The sequence below is a fragment of the Phoca vitulina genome, unplaced genomic scaffold (genome assembly GCF_004348235.1).
Source record: "Phoca vitulina isolate PV1807 unplaced genomic scaffold, GSC_HSeal_1.0 scaffold445, whole genome shotgun sequence".
In the NCBI taxonomy this organism is placed as follows: Eukaryota; Metazoa; Chordata; class Mammalia; order Carnivora; family Phocidae; genus Phoca; species Phoca vitulina.
Genome location: NW_022590132.1, coordinates 5,842 through 23,782, shown reverse-complemented (window position 1 = coordinate 23,782; position 17,941 = coordinate 5,842). Strand labels below are relative to the sequence as shown.

The 17,941-nt window shown below is 37.4% G+C and overlaps 1 protein-coding gene across 1 annotated transcript; it reads right to left on the bottom strand.

The window, feature by feature from the left end:
- Positions 1-13,310: 13,310 nt before the first annotated feature.
- LOC116629248 (protein spire homolog 1-like) lies at positions 13,311-16,555 on the bottom strand. The gene is made up of 3 exons (XM_032399545.1): positions 16,193-16,555; positions 15,402-15,531; positions 13,311-14,242 (listed from the first exon to the last, which is right to left on the bottom strand). Exons 1-3 carry the CDS (start codon positions 16,307-16,309, stop codon positions 14,076-14,078), a joined length of 414 nt encoding a protein of 137 aa, XP_032255436.1. The 5' UTR covers positions 16,310-16,555; the 3' UTR covers positions 13,311-14,075.
- Positions 16,556-17,941: the final 1,386 nt, after the last annotated feature.

Sequence of the window (17,941 nt, the reverse complement as noted above, 5' to 3'; positions counted from 1 at the left end):
GGTGTACACAGCACGGAGTATATAGTACCCAGAGTACAGGGCACAGAGCATACAGAGCAATGTACAGACTACATATAACGCACAGAGTACAGAGAATATAGTGTGCAGTACACCTGACCTCTTGTTTCATCATTTGTGAAATGGGCTTACAACAGACATGTGCTCCTTTTGAAGAGTAAGTTAACAACTGCATATAAAATACTTACTCAATACGACAACACACAATAAATGCTGGCAATTATTAACACTGATTTTTATCTCCATTTGTCAGTAAATTAAGGCTCAGGTGACTCAGGCAGGTACACAGCTAGTGTGTGGCACAGCTGATACTTGATTCCTTGTTAGTATTGATTCTAAAGGCCACCTTTTTGCCCCGTACCCTGTACTCACTCTTCCAATGCAAGTGGAACCAATTTTCTTCAGTATTTCAAATGACGTGTTAAACACAAAGTTTAATAACTACTAAATTAGAGAATTTAAAAGCGAAAAAAATAAAAGTGAAAAAAAAAGTAGTCACTGCATAATTTAATTCACAGACCAACAACATGAAACTGATCTTTGCACATGGAATAGTCTGTGAAACTCCTGCGGTTGAAGGTAAAGTATACACTAAGCATGAAAGTGAAATAAGACATGATTAAAGCTCCTTTAGGAGGGAAAGCACTGTAACTGCAGTTACTGTAAAAATATACCAGTTTCCTTCCCAACATACAATTTTTATATGCTTGAAGTGTAAGAGGTGGATTTCCAGGAAACATTCAGTGAATAAGCGTGTTCTAGTATAGTCTTCCTTGACATTATTAAAAGAATCATGTAAATTATTATAAATGATAGGTATCTAGTTTAATATTTACAATTTTTGCTAATTTTAGAGATCAAGAAGGTCAGAGCACATGCCCTTGTGAATGAGAAGAAAGGGTTTGAGTAAGCAAGGAAGGAGAGAGGAAAGGAAGAAAAGACAGATCTGTCAATCGTTTATTTAACATAACATTTTTATTTTTTTAAAAGATTTTATTTATTTATTTGACAGAGAGAGAGCCACAGCGAGAGTGAACACAAGCAGGGGGAGTGGGAGAGGGAGAAGCAGGCCCCCCCTGCGGAGCAGAGAGCCCAATGCGGGGCTCGATCCCAGGACCCTGGGATCATGACCCGAGCCGAAGGCAGACGCTTAACGAATGAGCCACCTAGGTGCCCCTAACATAAAATTTTTAATAGAAAACTTGACAGGACATGCGTTAATTTTCTTATTACCTTTCCAGATGTTAAGTAGCTATAACAAAAACATAATTGGGGGAGGGGCTGCACTGAGGGGGGCTAAAGGGCAAAAGCAGCAAGTTTTTACACAAATTTAAAGGTTAAAATCTTTAAATAAATCTTTCCTAAGGGGGTGTAGAGACACTTAACGGAATAATTGAGAAGTTTTCCAGAAAGCAAAGGAGGAAATGATTTAGGCTAACTGATTAATTCCTATTCAAGAAAAAAAGGAGTGTTCAAATACAGTCTTGAAGCATATCGTAAAAGATCTTATTCTATAGCTTATCTTATTTTATACACTTCCTACAGAATTGCTCATGTTGTTGTAGTAGGTAGGCTTTTAAGAGAAAGCATAAAGTTAAAACACACACATCCTTGTCTCCTCTTAGCTGCCCAGATCCCAATCGAGGCGCCCACATGGCCGGTATTGTGAGAAGAGAAGCTGTCAGCTTTCCGCGGTGGTCTCACATCTCCATTCCTCCAAGTCAAAGCTTCCCTAAGGGTGAGACCACTACTAGTGCATGGAGGAACACTGAAAGTTTTAATGGTTATATATTTATTTTAATGCTTCAGAAAACATATATCAGATACATGGCTTTATGGATGTTTTTCCTAAAGAAATTTATTTAAAAGTCATTGATGGTATATTAAAATAATTTTTAAAATACTGGTGGTACTTAAAGCCTGGCAAAAATCTGACCTGCAGTTTAGGGGAAAACTGTTGAGTGACTGTGGCTGCCATGATTTCATTTCATTCTCAATGCAGGAGATTTGAGAAATGACCTAATAGCTCTCTACTTGTCTGAACACTACTATGAGGTTGATAACTGTAATTTGAGCTCATTGACTGAAACTGAGTTCACTGACTGAAATAATAACCTCGTACTGAGTTCAAAGCTTTGAGATAAATGGAATTAATAAAAAAAATTATGTAACAGGCTTCAGGATGATCTCCATATATAAGACTAAATACTGTGTGTGATTTTACCTCATACTATACCCGGTGGAACATATTTTTGAGAGAAATTTTTAAGTAGTTTGATTACTAATAACTTTCTGTTCCAATGAAGAAATCCTTATTATTACTTCAATGTATCAAGTGAGAAAACCAAGGAATTGAATAAGACTTTGTACTTCTATATAAGACAGAATTTCTTGAGAAAAAACTGGTGATATTTATAAATAAGCAAAAACATTTAAGATGCTAGATATGGCTTTAGAAGTCACATACCTCAGGTTCAGAATCTAAAATGCATAACCATGATATTAAATACTTTATGTAATAACTTTATATATGTTAGATTCACCCAACTGCTGCCTTATTTGGTTGGAGGAAATATGACTGCGATACTGATTACATATTTATTATTTGCATTGCAAAAACAAATTACACTTACCTTAATTAATGTTGAATGGATTGTTAAGATTTTCCACTAAGCATTAATATTTCTAAGACATACCTAAGCAGCAGAATATACTTCATTATGTCTTATTCTATACTTAAGTCCAGAGGCATTATCTATACTACATATTTAAATATTTACTCCTTAGTGTGTTAATTTCCCAACTTAGAGAAGAACTGTATTCCAATCTTTGCATTTAGGTTAAAAGAATGGATCAATTTTTTCCATTTATTATTTGGGAAATTTTAATTAATTAGTCAAAATGGAACAATTAAACATAAAAGTAGCTAGCACAAGAAATTGAGAATGAAGCATGTGGAAATCATCAAGTGCACTTAAAGTAGCAAATGATAAGCAGTTGAAAGCAAATACAATTTTTTGCTACTCTTTTACATCATGGAGGTGAAGAGCTTTCTTCCCAAATTGGAAGCCACCATATAATCTATAAGAACACGAAATACACTTATATATAACGTGTATGGGCATGCAAACTGTCCAGATCAGCCACCTGTGCTTAATTTATGTTAGCCAATAGTCAATGTGTTTAGATAGCCAGCCACTCCCTTATAGTCCAACTGATGGAAACATCTCCAGGAAAAGAGACACAGTCTCTATAATATATACTGCCAACTTTTGGAGAATATCAGTAACAAATATGTATCAAAACACTTCAAAGTTTATTTTCCAGACCATTTTTATAAGGTTTTTCTTTTTCTTTTTTACATTTACTCTGCAAATGGTTGATAAAATAAAAATTTTCAAATGAATAAAGAAAATAGAAAAAGCTCTTCAGTGGTCAGTCAAAAATGGTAAGTGAAGACTGTAAAATATTTATCTGAGTTTTTTAAAAGCACAAATGACAATGATGCCTGAGACCTACAAATATAAACAGAAATTTAAAAACAGTTGGGAACCAGTTTAGCAATTGGAAGGTGCTCAGTAAATATTCATAAGCAGAATAGGATACAAGAACTCTTTGGCTCTTTAAATATGAATTTGTATATAAGCTATGCCAACAATTCCAGAGCATACGAAAGAAAACTCTGGAAGAAAATATTAGTGCCAACGTCTTATCTCATTTTACATTCAAAACAACAGCTTCCAGGGGTGCCTGGGTGGCTCAGTCAGTAAGCAACTGCCTTTGGCTCAGGTCATGATCCCAAGGTCCTGGGATCGAGCCCCCCATATAGAGCCCCACATCCGGCTTGCCGAGGGAGCCTGCTTCTCCCTCTCCCTCTGCCCCTCCCCCTGCTCTTGCTTGCGTGCGCTCTCTCTCAAATAAATAAATAAAATCTTTAAAAAACAAACAAAAAAACAGCTTCCAAAATGAAAAATTCCAACTTGCAAAATATTTTATTTGGATTAAGTTGGCTTTGAAAATTCACTCATATATAAAAACTCAATTTAAAAAGGGGCTGATATTAGAGATCAAATTTAGTCATTGATGGTTATCTGTTTCACTACTAATCCCTGTCTATTTAACAGCAGGGATCTAAACTTGTACTACAAACCCAGAACACATTAATTATACAGTTGATCCTTGAACAAGGCCAGGCAGGGGTTAGGGTACAGACTTCCGCCCCAGTCAAAAATCTGCAAATAACTTTTGACTCTCCAAATACTTAACTGGTAATTAAGCCTACTGTTGACTGGAAACTTTACTGATAATATAAACGGTCAACTGACACATATTTTGTATGTTATATGTATCATAAATATTTGTGTGTGTGTGCATATGTATATATATACACACTATTCTAAGATAAGCTAGAGAAAAGAAAAAAATTTTTAAAGAAAAGAAAATACTAAGAAAATCATAATGAAGAGAAAATGCATTCACAGTCCTATATGCACATTTACTAAAAAAAAAAAAAAAAAAAAAATCGGTGTATAGACAGGTCAGGCCAAGCTGGAGGCAGCAGTGAGCCTGGTAGCATGATGGTGATATTGTGCAGCCCGGGGCCTTGGCAGAGGCAGCTGCCCGGCGGGCAGGCAGCCACGATGGCCTGGGGATACTGTACAGCTGCCCCATCTGCCTGTAAGTGTGGCCACACATGAGTGGGAGGGGAGGAGTCTGTGCTTGGTAGGGGCAGCAGCCTGCACAGCCCCTGAGCCCCGTGCACAGAGGACCAGGGAGCAGGAGTGGCGGGTGTGTGGGTTCCCTGTGCAGCACCATCCTGTTCTCTGGGCACATTCCTTGCTTCAGCTCAGCATCCTGTCCACGAGCTTGGGGGTAGACCTGACCATCCTGTCAGCAATAGGGGGCACCCTGCAGCCCTGTTCAGTCTTGGTTCCCTGGGGGTTGCTGACAACCTCCGCAGGCCTCCTGGGCCTTCATGGGTCCTCGGAGGGCAGCAGGTTAGTTGCCTTCCTTTTGGTCCAATGAAGACTGGGGTGGACAGTTGTAAATAAATGTGTAGCTTTTGCTGTGAACTCTTAAATTAAAAAAATATTCCTATAAGTGGACCTGAGCAGTTCAAACCCATGTTGTTCAGGGTCAACTGTATTTTACAACCAAAGCCATTAGAACATACCTGTATTTTTATACTCCCAAACAGCTCTCAGAATCATTCATGCTGTCTCCAGAGGGAGCACTGGGACACCAAAGACAGCTCTTGCTTATCAACTGAGGAGTGGTGGTCCTCTGAAGTAGCTGACAGCTTTGAGTCTAATTACTTAAATAACTAAATGCTTAGAGAATAAGAAGTATCAAAACTTTGTTTCTTGAAACTTTTTTCTATTCTCTTAAGGCAAAGTTCTGTTTTAGATTTTGACATTATTGTTTTAGAAGAGTGTGGGTGAGGGGTTCCTGGGTGGCCCAGTAGGTTAAGCCTCTGCCTTCAGCTCAGGTTATGATCCTGGGGTCCTGGGATGGAGCCCCTGCCTTAGGCTCCCTGCTCAGTGGGGAGCTTGCTTCTCCCTCTGCCCCTCCCCCTGCTTATGATTTCTCTCTCTCTCAAATAAATAAATAAAGTCTTAAAAAAAAAAAAAAAGAAGAGGAAGAAGAAGAGTGTGGGTGAGAGACAGTGACCGTAAGGATGGGCAGTCAAATTCCATAACCACAGGGATGGCATGATGGTTCTCCTATAATCCCTCGTAGGCAACAGATTTATTATTGTAGTTTTAATTTTTTTTAAGTATATGGTTTTCAAATAAGCAGAATGTTTTATCTTACTGACCACAGCTTAGAAGAAGCCTTTCAATTTTCTTCTTTGACATGTTTGGACAAGGAGATGAATGAAATGTTTTCACAGAAACCACAAAACCCACGTCAGGTGTGAAAGTGCTTTTTTTTTTTTTTTTACCTGACAAGTCAAAACTGTAAGACATGCTAAGTGGCCGCATTGCTGAAAAAAGAAAACAAACAACAAAAAGAAAATAATTCAGCTGTTAGGAATATACAGGGAGGACAAAAAAGGGAGGAGGATTCAAGACGACCTATAATGGTACATTTCAGACTTTAAGGCAGAAGGCGGCAAATAAAAATCTGAAATACAACAAAACCATGAGTCTTAGTTTCAATTATATCACTAAGACTTGAAATGGAGTAACAATAAAAGAAAAAAAATAACTTTTTAAAGAACATGTTAAGAATGAAAGCATGATAAAGATACAAAACATTTTAAAGAAACATAGTATAGGATTTTGGATTAAATAGAACATGATTTTAGGGTACAAAAATTTTTAAATTTAAGAATAAATGTGTTCTTAAGTAATTTATTTCAGGATGAAAATCTGACCAAAATCTCTGCCTAAGGTGAAACACTTCATAAAAATCTCCCTCAGGAACTAGCATCACAATGCATCACTATACTGCCTCTTATAGGCAATGTAACCTAGCAGTTGAAGAGAGGCCCCAGGAGCCAGAATGTCTGAGTTTAAATCTCAGCTCTGCCACTTACGAGCAGTGTGATTCTGGGAAAGTTACTTAACCTCTCTGTGCTTCTATTCTCTTAAGGCAAAGTTCTGTTTTAGATTTTGACATCATTGCTTTAGAAGAGTGTGGGTGAGGGGTTACTTAATCTGTAAAATGGGAAGAATGGTACTTATTTCATGAGATTGTTAATGAAGATTAAATGACCCGACCAAAAAAAGGTGCTTGCACATAGCAAACAGTGCTTCACACATAGTAAAATCTCACTAAATATGATTTCTTAAGAATAAAGTTATTTATTTCCTATTGAAATAATTTGTCTTAAAATTTTTATTACATATGCTTAAAACCATTGAATTGTGTACTTTATATGGGTGAATTTTATGGTAGATAAATTATGCCTCAATAAAGCTATTTTTTTAAAAAAAAGCTTACTACAAAGATTTGATTAATTTGAGTATTCATGACAGTGAGAATTAACTATTTTCACTGCAGCCCAAAACTCTTACCAGTACCATCTATCCTATGACCTAGGTTGAGGGAGGACAAGCACCTTTATGGTCAGAAGTAGACAGAACCTCAGATCTATAGTGGGGATGGAAGTATAGGCATAATGGGCAGAATGTCTCCCCTGTTCATGTCTTCCAGGTAGATTTCCAGGTAGAGTTCTAACACTTAAATTTAATAGAATGTAAGTATCTCTCAATATGTTTTTTGGCAGATATTTTTAAAGATTTAATTTACACTTACAATCCAAAGTCTCAACACAGTATTAAAAAAAATGATGTAAAGGTAGAGCATTCAGTTAGATCCCAAATACAACTAGGCAAGATGTTGGAATCATATGTAGATGTTTTTAAAAGCACTTATGTCAAAAAAGGAGATATGTATCTTAAACTGGGCAAATATAGCAACTATTTGTTGACAATCATACTTATTGTTTGATGACTAGGAAATAATATTTTAAGTATTTAATTCTAGTAAATAAATTAGGATGTAACTTTTAAATAAGCATTTTACTGTGTTTTAGTTACCTCACAGAAAAGTAGTTAGGAATTTTATATTGATGAGAACAATCATCCACTCACCATTCAAAAAATCCTCTATTTCTTGTAGAAACACTTTTCTAGATATGTCTCCTCAGACAAGGGAAACAAAAGCAAAAACAAACTAATGGGACTACACCAAATAAAAAGCTTTTGCATAGTGAAGGAAACCATCAACAAAACTAAAAGGCAACCTACTGAATGGGAGCAGATATTTGCAAATGATATAACCGATAAGGGATTAATATCCAAAATATATAAAAAACTTATGTAACTCAACACCGAAAACCCCAAATAATACAATTAAAAATGGGCAGAGGACATGAATAGACATTTCTCCAAGGAAGAAAACCAGATGGTCAACAGACACATGAAAAGATGCTCACCATCACTCATCATCAGGGAAATGCAAATCAAACCCACAATGAGATATCACCTCACACCTCACAGAATGGCTAAAAACAAAAATATAAGAAACAACAAGTGTTGGCAAGGATGTGGAGAAAAAGGAACCCTTGTGCACTGGTGGTGGCAATGTAAACTGTTGCAGCTACTGTGGACAACTGTATGGAGGTTCCTCGAATAATTAAAAATAGAATTACCATATTATCCAGTAATTCTACTACTGGGTATTTATCCAAAGAAAACGAAAACACTAATTCAAAAAGATATACGCATCTCTATGTTTACTGCAGCATTATTTACAACTGCCAAGAAATGGAAGCAGCTCAAGTGTCCATCAATTGATGAATGGATAAAGAAGATGTGGAATGGATAAAGAAGACATAAAGAAGATGTGTGTGTGTGTTTGTATATACACACATCTACACAATGGAATATTATTCAGCCATAAAAAAGAATGAAATCTTGCCATTTGCAACAACATGGATGGATCTAAAGGATATGATGCTAAGTGAAATGTGTTGGTTAGAGAAAGACAAATACCATATGATTTTACTCATATTCAGAATTTAAGAAACTAAACAAACAAAGGAAAAAGAGACAAAGAAAAAAAAACCCTGGTGGTTACCAGAGGGTAGGTGGGTGGGGGGATGGGTGAAATAGGTGAAGGGGACTAAGAGGACATTTAACCTAATGAGCACTGAGAAGTGTGGAAAATTGCTGAATCATTATATTGTACACCTGAAACTAATATAACACTGTATGTTAACTCTACTTGAATAAAAAAAAAACCACCTATTTAAAAAAGCCTGCATTTCTGTAAAAGGCATCCGAATCGGCAAAGAAGAAGTCAAACTCTCACTCTTCGCAGATGACATGATACTCTATGTGGAAAACCCAAAAGACTCCACCCCAAAATTGCTAGAACTCATACCTGAATTCAGCAAAGTCACAGGATATAAAATCAATGCACAGTAATAAGTTGCATTTCTATACACTAACAACGAGACAGAAGAAAGAGAAATTAAGGATCCCATTTCCAATTGTGCCAAAACCCATAAGATACCTAGGAATAAACCTTGCCAAAGAGGCAAAGGATATGTACTCAAAAAACTATAGAAAATTTATGAACGAAATTGAAGAAGACACAAAGAAATGGAAAAACGTTCCATGCTCATGGATTAGAAGAACAAATATTGTTAAAATGTCTATTCTACCTAGAGCAATCTATACAGTCAATGCAATCCCTATCAACTTTTTTCACAGAGCTGGAACAAATAATCCTAAAATTTGTATGGAGCCAGAAAAGCCCAAATAGCCAAGGGAATGTTGAAAAAGAAAACCAAGGCCAGTGGCATCACAATTCTGGACTTCAAGCTCTATTACAAAGCTGTGATCACCAAGACAGTATGGTACTGGCACAAAAACAGACACATAGATCCATGGAACAGAACAGAGAGCCCAGATATGGACCCTCAACTCTATGGTCAAATAATCTTTGACAAAGCAGGAAAAAACATGCAATGGAAAAAAGACAGTCTCTTCAATAAATGGTGCTGGGAAAATTGGACAGCTACATGCAGAAGAATGAAACTGGACCATTTCCTTACACCACACACAAAAATAAATTCAAGATGGATGAAAGACCTAAATGTGAGACAGGAATCCATCAAAATCCTAAAGGAGAACATAGGCAGTAACCTCTTCTACATTGGCCACAGCAACTTCTTTCAAAACACGTCTCCAAAGGCAAGGGAGACAAAAGCGAAAATGAACTATTGGGAAAAAAAAAAATGAACTATTGGGACTTCATCAGGATAAAAAGCTTTTGCACAGCAAAGGAAACAGCTGACAAAACCAAAATACAACCAACAGAATGGGAGGAGATATTTGCAAATGTCTTATCAGATAAAGGGCCAGTATCCAAAATCTATAAAGAACTTACCAAACTCAACACCCAAAGAACAAATAATCCAATCAGGAGGGGTGCCCGGGTGGCTCAGTCGGTTAAATGCCTGCCTTCGGCTAGGGTCCTGATCTCAGTGTCCTGGGATCAAGCCCCACCTCGGGCTCCCTGTCTGCTTCTCCCTCTTCCTCTGCCCCTCCCCCCTGCTCATGCACAGGCACTCTCTCTCTCAAATAAATATATTTTTTAAAAATAATCCAATCAGGAAATGGGAAGAAGACATGAACAGACATTTCTCTGGAGAAGACATACAAATGGCCAATAGACACATGAAAAAGTGCTCAGCATCACTCGGCATCAGGGAAATACAAATCAAAACCACAGTGAGATACCACCTCACACCGGTCAGAATGGCTAAAGTTAACAACACAGAAAACAACAGATGTTGGCAAGGATGTGGAGAAAGGGGAACACTTTAGCACTGTTGGTGGGGATGCAAACTGGTGCAGCCACTCTGGAAAACAGTATGGAAGTTCCTCAAAAAATTAAAAAACAGAACTACCCTATGACCCAGCAATTGCACTGCTAGGTATTTACCCCAAAGGTACAAATGTAATGATCCGAAGGGGCACCTGTACCCCAATGTTTATAGCAGCAATGTCCACAATAGGCAAACTATGGAAAGAGCCCAGATGTCCACTGACAGATGAATGGATAAAGATGTGGTACATATATACAATGGAATACTACTTAGCCAACAAAAAAATGAAATCTTGCCATTTGTAATGACGTGGACGGAACTAGAGGGTATTATGCTGAGTGAAATAAGTCAATCAGAGAAAGACAATTATATGATCTCACTCATATGTGGAATTTAAGAAATAAAACAAAGGAGCATAGGGGAATGGAGGGAAAAATAAAACAAGATGAAATCAGAGAGGGAGACAGACCATTAAAGACTCTTAATCATAGGAAACAAACAGGGTTGCTAGAGCGGAGGGGAATAGAGGAATAGGGTAACCGGGTGATGAACATTAAGGAGGGCATGTGATGTAATGAGCACTGGGTATTATATAAGATTGATGAATCACTGAACTCTACCTCTGAAACTAATAATACACTATATGTTAATAAAAAAAATTCACAGCAGAAACTTAAAGTTCAATAATCAAGATATTCTGGATGCAGAAATTATGTTTTAAACAGAAAAGGATTTCATAATTTAGCTAATACTTATTGAAGAAATTAAGTGTTCTACCTCAAAACGTTGATTTTACAAAAGTGCTACAAATTTAATTTTTAATGCTCTTCTAAAGAAAAATCTAAACATTTATTAATTGTAATTGTTTATAATTAATTATTTTTAAGACTTCTATGAAGGAATATTACATTTAACCCTTGTAGAAGTAAATATCCAGTTTCTGCTGTCCATAATCTGATTAATCTGATCAGAGTATTTATATATGCATTAGTGTGCGGTTTTCAAATAAATATCTGTGAATCATAAAAAAGCCTGCATTTCTGAATTCAAATACTATGAACTCTAGATTTTCCTAATTATACATAGCAAATAAAAGACAATGTATTCTCAAAGCACTTGCCACCCTTCTCTAATATCTTCTCATTCTGTTCTTCTCTGATACATGAATCTATCTTTTGAAATAGGATTGACTACTGCATAAGAAAGGGATGCTATTATTTCTTGGAAGATGAGGTTTGGATCTTTTCCAAGTTCTGTATATCACAAAGAGGAGAGAAATCAAGCATAACAGCAATTCAGAAGTTTATGGAAAAGATGCTTTTTAAAGGTACAATTTCTATTTAAAACCCAAAGTCTCAATTCAGTATGAGATGTTAGGAAAAAGAAAATGACTGGACATGAACAAAGACTGATGCACAAGAATAGTATTTTCAGACTTGACAGGAAAAAAAAATGGAGAGTCTGTCAAACAATAGGGAGGGGCGCCTGGGTGGCTCAGTCGTTAAGCGTCTGCCTTCAGCTCAGGTCATGATCCCAGGGTCCTGGGATCGAGCCCCGCATCGGGCTCCCTGCTCAGCGGGGAGTCTGCTTCTCCCTCTCCCACTCCCCCTGCTTGTGTTCCCTCTCTCGCTGTCTTTCTCTCTGTCAAATAAATACATAAAATCTTTAAAAACAAAAAAAACAAAAAAAAAACAATAGGGAAATAAATTTAGCCATATGTCAGGATACAAGGGCCTATTTAATGACATGGGAAGATGTTCACATCACATACAATGTTAAGTGAAGAGAACAGAATACTGTGCATACAGTTCTCGTCTCCATTTCATACTGCACAAGTAGATTCACAGTGGATGCTTCTGGATGTTGAAATTATGGGTAACATTTCTTCTTTAAACATTTACACATTTTTTCTATAGTGAGATTCTGCTTACAATTATATGGAGGGAAAAGGTTATAAAAATATTTAGGAAAACGTCTCCTCAAGTTCATTCTGCCAATCTCATCCTAATCAAACTCCCCAAAGCAAAATTGTACGGTAAGAACCAACGATTCATTCAGAAATGAACCCAAATCCCTTACTTTCCAATAAGATTCAAGATCAGTTTGAAAGCAGAATTGTAGAAGATTCTCACAGAATGAACAATCACTTTCTGTAACAGGTCAATTCTGATGGTTGTGAAACACCATTCATAAGGTTAAAATAAAAAATAAAATAGTAAGATATGCTCGCAACATAAAATTGATATTTAATTGTTTTTTTAAAGATTTATTTATTTACTTGAGCATGAGAGAGAGACAGAGAGTGCCAGCGTGCGAGTGGGGGAAGGGGCAGACGGGGAGAATATCCAAGTAGACTCCTGTGCTGAGCTCAGAGCCCGACATGGGGCTCCATCCTAGGAGCCATGAGATCAGGACCAAGAGTCGGTCACTTAACAGACTGAGCCACCCAGGCACCCCTGATATTTAATTATTCTAAAGTAGGTTTCCTGATATTTAGCATCTAATTTGTTTAAAATGAAATAGAAGAATATGTATGTGACAAAGGCTTACAATGACCCTTTCAAGCAATGAGGGTGTCCCCTTGACACTTAGAAGGACTGCTAGTGTCTCCCTCAGATGGCCTCACTAATGCCTTCTGATTGGCTGCTGGTAATGGGTCTTGCAGCATGAACACAACACTCCGGAGTCATTCTTCTGTAAGCATCTGCAGGCAGGCATTATTATTATTTTTTTTTACATTTTTTATTATTTTGTTAATCACCATACATTACATCATTAGTTTTTGATGTAGTGTTCCATGATTCATTGTTTGTGTATAACACCCAGTGCTCCATGCAGAACGTGTCCTCTTTAATACCCATCACCAGGCTAACCCATCCCCTCACCCCCCTCCCCTCTAGAACCCTCAGTTTGTCAGAGTCCATAATCTCTCATGGTTCGTCTCCCCCTCCGATTTCCCCCCCTTCAGTCTTCCCTTCCTGCTATCTCTGCACCCCAGGAGATGACATGGTTTTTAATAGAAAGTAAAGGTTCAAAAACCATTAGAAAAGTGAAGGAACTATATGTCAAATATCATCCACATTGTACAAGAACATTATGCCTATCTTGCTCCTTTCTCTATTCTATTGGTACTTCCACTGAAGCTGACAATCCCTCAGCCTAATTACTCTACTCCTGTAAATCATGAAAGCTTACTTTTCTCATGGTAATATATTTGTTTTGCCTCATAGTTTTGTTGAAATCTTTTCTTTTACCCCCATTGTTTCTTTTCAAGGTATACCAATTTAAAAAAATCCAGTCTTAAGCTAGCATCCCATAATACCACTTCCTTATTTTTCCACAGTGGTTCTTACTCTTTGAGGCTGTGTACTCTTTAGGAAACCGAGGAAAGCTATGGACCTCTCTCCAGAAAAATTCACATACATACACTTTGTGAAATAAGCACACATTTTTTATATTTCAGGGGATTCACAGACTCTTGTCAGCCCCATTCAAGGACTCTCAGGATACTAACTCTTGGTGCACATGGCTTCTATGTTTTAGTTCATTATTACACAAATGCTTATATGGATTTGTCACTTGGCATGCTTTAAACATTATTTTTAAGAGACAACACCTGCTGCCATAAAAATTAGACAGGGATAATTGATACAACCTTTACTCACTCAGTAGCTTTGTAACTGGAAGGTACATTCAATTACTGCAGCACCTATGGGAGCACTTCTACAACAATGAACAAGAAGGACGTGGGCCCTGCTGGCAAGAAGGTCACAAGGTAAAAGAAGGGCTGAGAGTCTAACAAAAGGATACCAACATGACATGACTGAAGAATTCCAGGCTGGACGCAGGGACAGCAGTCAAAGCTGATGTGATAAACTAGACAAGAGAAGATGACAGGCTGGGTTAGGATAGTTTTGGGGGGAAACTAAGAAGATCTAGAATAAGAAACATCAACAGGGCTTGGCTGTTAGGTAGAAGTCAGAGACGACACAGAGGTTCTGCATTGAGCACACTGAGATGGGGAAACAGGAGAAGATGGTTTGGGAGAAAACAGATGGGTTCTCCTGTCCTGCTGTAGGCCCTAGCTAGCAGACAGCTGGATGAACGGGTGTGAGCTCAGAGAGATTGGGAGCTTTAGTAGCCAGAACAAAAACCATGGAAAGGGTACAGTTGCTCAGAGAGAGGTGAGCCCAGGATAGAAATCTGAAGGACCAAGCAGAGTCTAGAAGAGGCAGGAAAAGATATCAGAGGAGAAAACTAGGAGTGTGTGGTTCCTTTCCTGTTCAGATGCCACTATCATCTATTTTCCTAAAGGAAATTTCTCTGAATCCTTTGGGCATCTTTAATCTTACAAATAGGTGGAGAGCTGTATAAACAAAAATGCTTACAAACATTTTATAATATGGTCTTGCTATAAATCAAAATCAATGTGTATTTATAGTACACATTAAAAAACATTAAATAAATATAAAGGAAGCTTGGGAACAAGTTAAGTGATATCAGATAACAATCACTGCTTTCATCACATAATACTGTTTATCTTTAAACCCATAATTAAGACAACAGAAACGTGAAGTAAAACTATATATCATATTTCTAAAACATAATAGCTATGTATATGTATTACAACTTATGAAGTATTTTGACCACAATCCTATTTAATTCTTACATAAAAGCCATAATTAAAGTGCAGAGGAATTTTTATCCCCCTTCTGCCAATGAAGAAATCAACACTCAGAAAGGTAAAGGGACTCTCCTAAAACCACAGTCTAGAGAATGGCAGAGCAATTCCCACTAAGCCATGACGCTCTCATGTAGTTCTGTATCATATGGGGAAAGAATTTCCTATTCTGTGAATTTTAAGTATAAACTTCGAGTGTGTGTGTGTGTGACAGAGAGAGAGACAGAGAGAGAGGAACAAACACTGTTTTTACTTCGCACCATTATGCCACTACTTTTCACTGGGCTGGTGGTACAGAGACACTGGTTCAAGTGGCTGAGGCTAGACCAGCAGTGCAGTTAGCAGCTGACTCACCTAATCTGCTGCGTCTCATCTCCTCTGGTGAGACGGGCCGCAGCTTTCTTTCTGCTTTGATTTCTTCTAATATTCTTTCATGGAGGCTCCGTGGCCGTGGTGGAGTGGGTTTCAGTTTTCTGGCTGAGACCTTGGGAGGAAAAAAAGTAATGGCTATAGACTTCAGTGGTTGTCTTTAAATAATTCTTACTGAAGTCCATTCCTATAGTACAGTATTATGAAATTGTATTTCATTGATTGCAACACTGACAAAGGACTACTTTAAGCAATAGGGAGATTACTGGATTTCACAGTAACTTAGTCATATGTGCTCAACCAATTGTAAGGAGTCAGTTTTGCTGAAGTTATAATTATGTTCACAGTATGCTACCATGATAGGCAATCAACTGAAATGTAACCTATACTTTATCTATTACTATTACTATTTTTAAAAGTAACATTTCTGAGTAAATCATCACAACCTTCTTAGATTACTCTTGTTATCTTCTTTCTATAGTTGAAGAAATAAAGGCTGAGAGAGGCTGATTAATTTGCTTAGGGACATGTGGCTACTAAACTGCACCATAACTCAGGTTGTTTTGAGTTAAATCATCTTAAGACAGCTTTGTATTGAATAATGTTAAGTACTTTTTCTGTGACTGGAGAGTATAACTTACAGTTAGGCTTCATCATTCTGAGAATAAAAGATCGGTGTAAAAACTACCTCAAGAGCTGAGTTCCAGAGACCACGTCCTACAGGACAGCACATTGCTATGTGACCTCCAACCAAGGGGAACACTCAGATCACATACCGGATTTAAAGGGGGTCTTGATCTGATGAAGTCCAGGATGATTTCATGAGCACTTTTTTTTAACCGAGGGGGAATATCACCGTTGACCTGAAAGGAGACAAAAAGTACAAGATACATATGACTATAGGATTATCATTATGTTTCTGGATACAGCTGTTACCTCAAAATTACTGAAAGTATACTTTGGCTCTACCAAAGACGTATTTCGAATCAATAAAATGGAGAATAAATAGCTGAGTGATTCAGAGCAAAAATAACCATGTAGGATTGAAGAAAATACAAGTTCATAAAGTGAATCACTAGTTCTACCACTTGGTGAAAATATATACTAGATTCATCCTTTCCTACAAAAAGTTTCTAAAATTATGAATGTGAATGGAATAAATAATACTATGCTTATTAATTATAACTTATAAAGCCTTTTACTTCTTATTTTCATCCTTGTACAAAACCTAGGTATCAGGAAGGACTGGTGACTTGAGTCACATTCTACAAATAAAACTCAGGCTCACGTCAAGGAGGGTATCTGGGGCAGTCACACAATTAGTAAGTTCGAGAGTTTTGGTAGAGCCCTCATCTGCCTCTGACTCCTGCTCTTACGTACTCTCTTTATAGCAATGTGTTATAGAAAGAAAGTTTTTTTAAAAAGATTTTATTTATTTGATAGAGAGACACAGTGAGAGAGGGAACACAAGCAGGGGGAGTGGGAGAGGGAGAAGCAGGCTTCCCACGGAGCAGGGAGCCCGATGCGGGGCTCGATCCCAGGACCCTGGGATCGTGACCTGACCTGAAGGCAGACGCTTAACAGACTGAGCCACCCAGGTGCCCCTAAACAGATATTTTTAAAAGCAATTTAAGAAAACCCCAGAAACCCACAAAAAATAACAATTTAAACTCACATTCTGACCACCCCACAAGGCACAGTCGTGACCATTTTGTCCTATTTATTTCCCAGTCTTAATATGAAAAAAATAGAACCTGCTAGGCATTTTCTGTCATGCTCCTCATGAAAGATGGATGAAAAAAGAAATGTTAACAAGTTATAAATTTTTAAAAATGACAAATACCTAATACTTCTCAAAATCCAGAAAATTAGCATACTGTTTTCATTAATGCCTGACTGAAAAATCTCCTTTCCCCTTCTACTTTGGAGACCTCTTTGATTACCCCATCATATTCTAATAACTTTATAATATCAATTTTGTTGGAGAGAAGAAAAAGATAATTTGGTTATTCCTCTTGCATCGATGGTTGATTTTTTTATTTCAGTAGGTTAGAAATGTTTCTTTATGCTTCACAACTCGTTATTGGAAATGTCACTTAAATTTTAGAATTACTGTAAAATTCGGTAAAATCTTTTTCAGGTTTTTTTTTAAAGATTTATTATTTGAGAGGAGAGAGTGTGAGAGCCCAAGGTGGGGGAGGGGCAGAGGGAGAAGCAGACTCCCAGCTGAGCGAGGAGCCTCACACAGGGCTTGATCCCAGGACCCTGAGATCATGACCTGAGCTGAAGGCAGACACTTAACTGACTGAGCCACCCAGGTGCCCCTCAGGTATTTTTGTAAGACTGTAAGATTTCAGGGTGTGCACAGTTTTCTTGTCCTCACCAACCTTAAATACTACTTTAATTGCTCACAAGTCATTAATCAGTTGGTTATTCCTCACTGCAGATGTATGAGCTTTGATTTTTTGTCCATGTTGCTACTTTGTGTCTGCTGACAAATAATATTAAATATATTTTTTTAAAAA

Bases quoted from the DNA above. Each gene is read 5' to 3' on its own strand.
- LOC116629248 (XM_032399545.1), bottom strand. From the start codon at position 16,309: ATGTATCTTGTACTTTTTGTCTCCTTTCAGGTCAACGGTGATATTCCC. The intron at 15,532-16,192 runs GTATGTGATCTG...TTTCCTCCCAAG, and splicing joins CAAGACCCCCTTTAAATCCG to GTCTCAGCCAGAAAACTGAA. The intron at 14,243-15,401 runs GTGAGTCAGCTG...TCTCTTGTCTAG, and splicing joins GATGAGACGCAGCAGATTAG to TTTATCACATCAGCTTTGAC.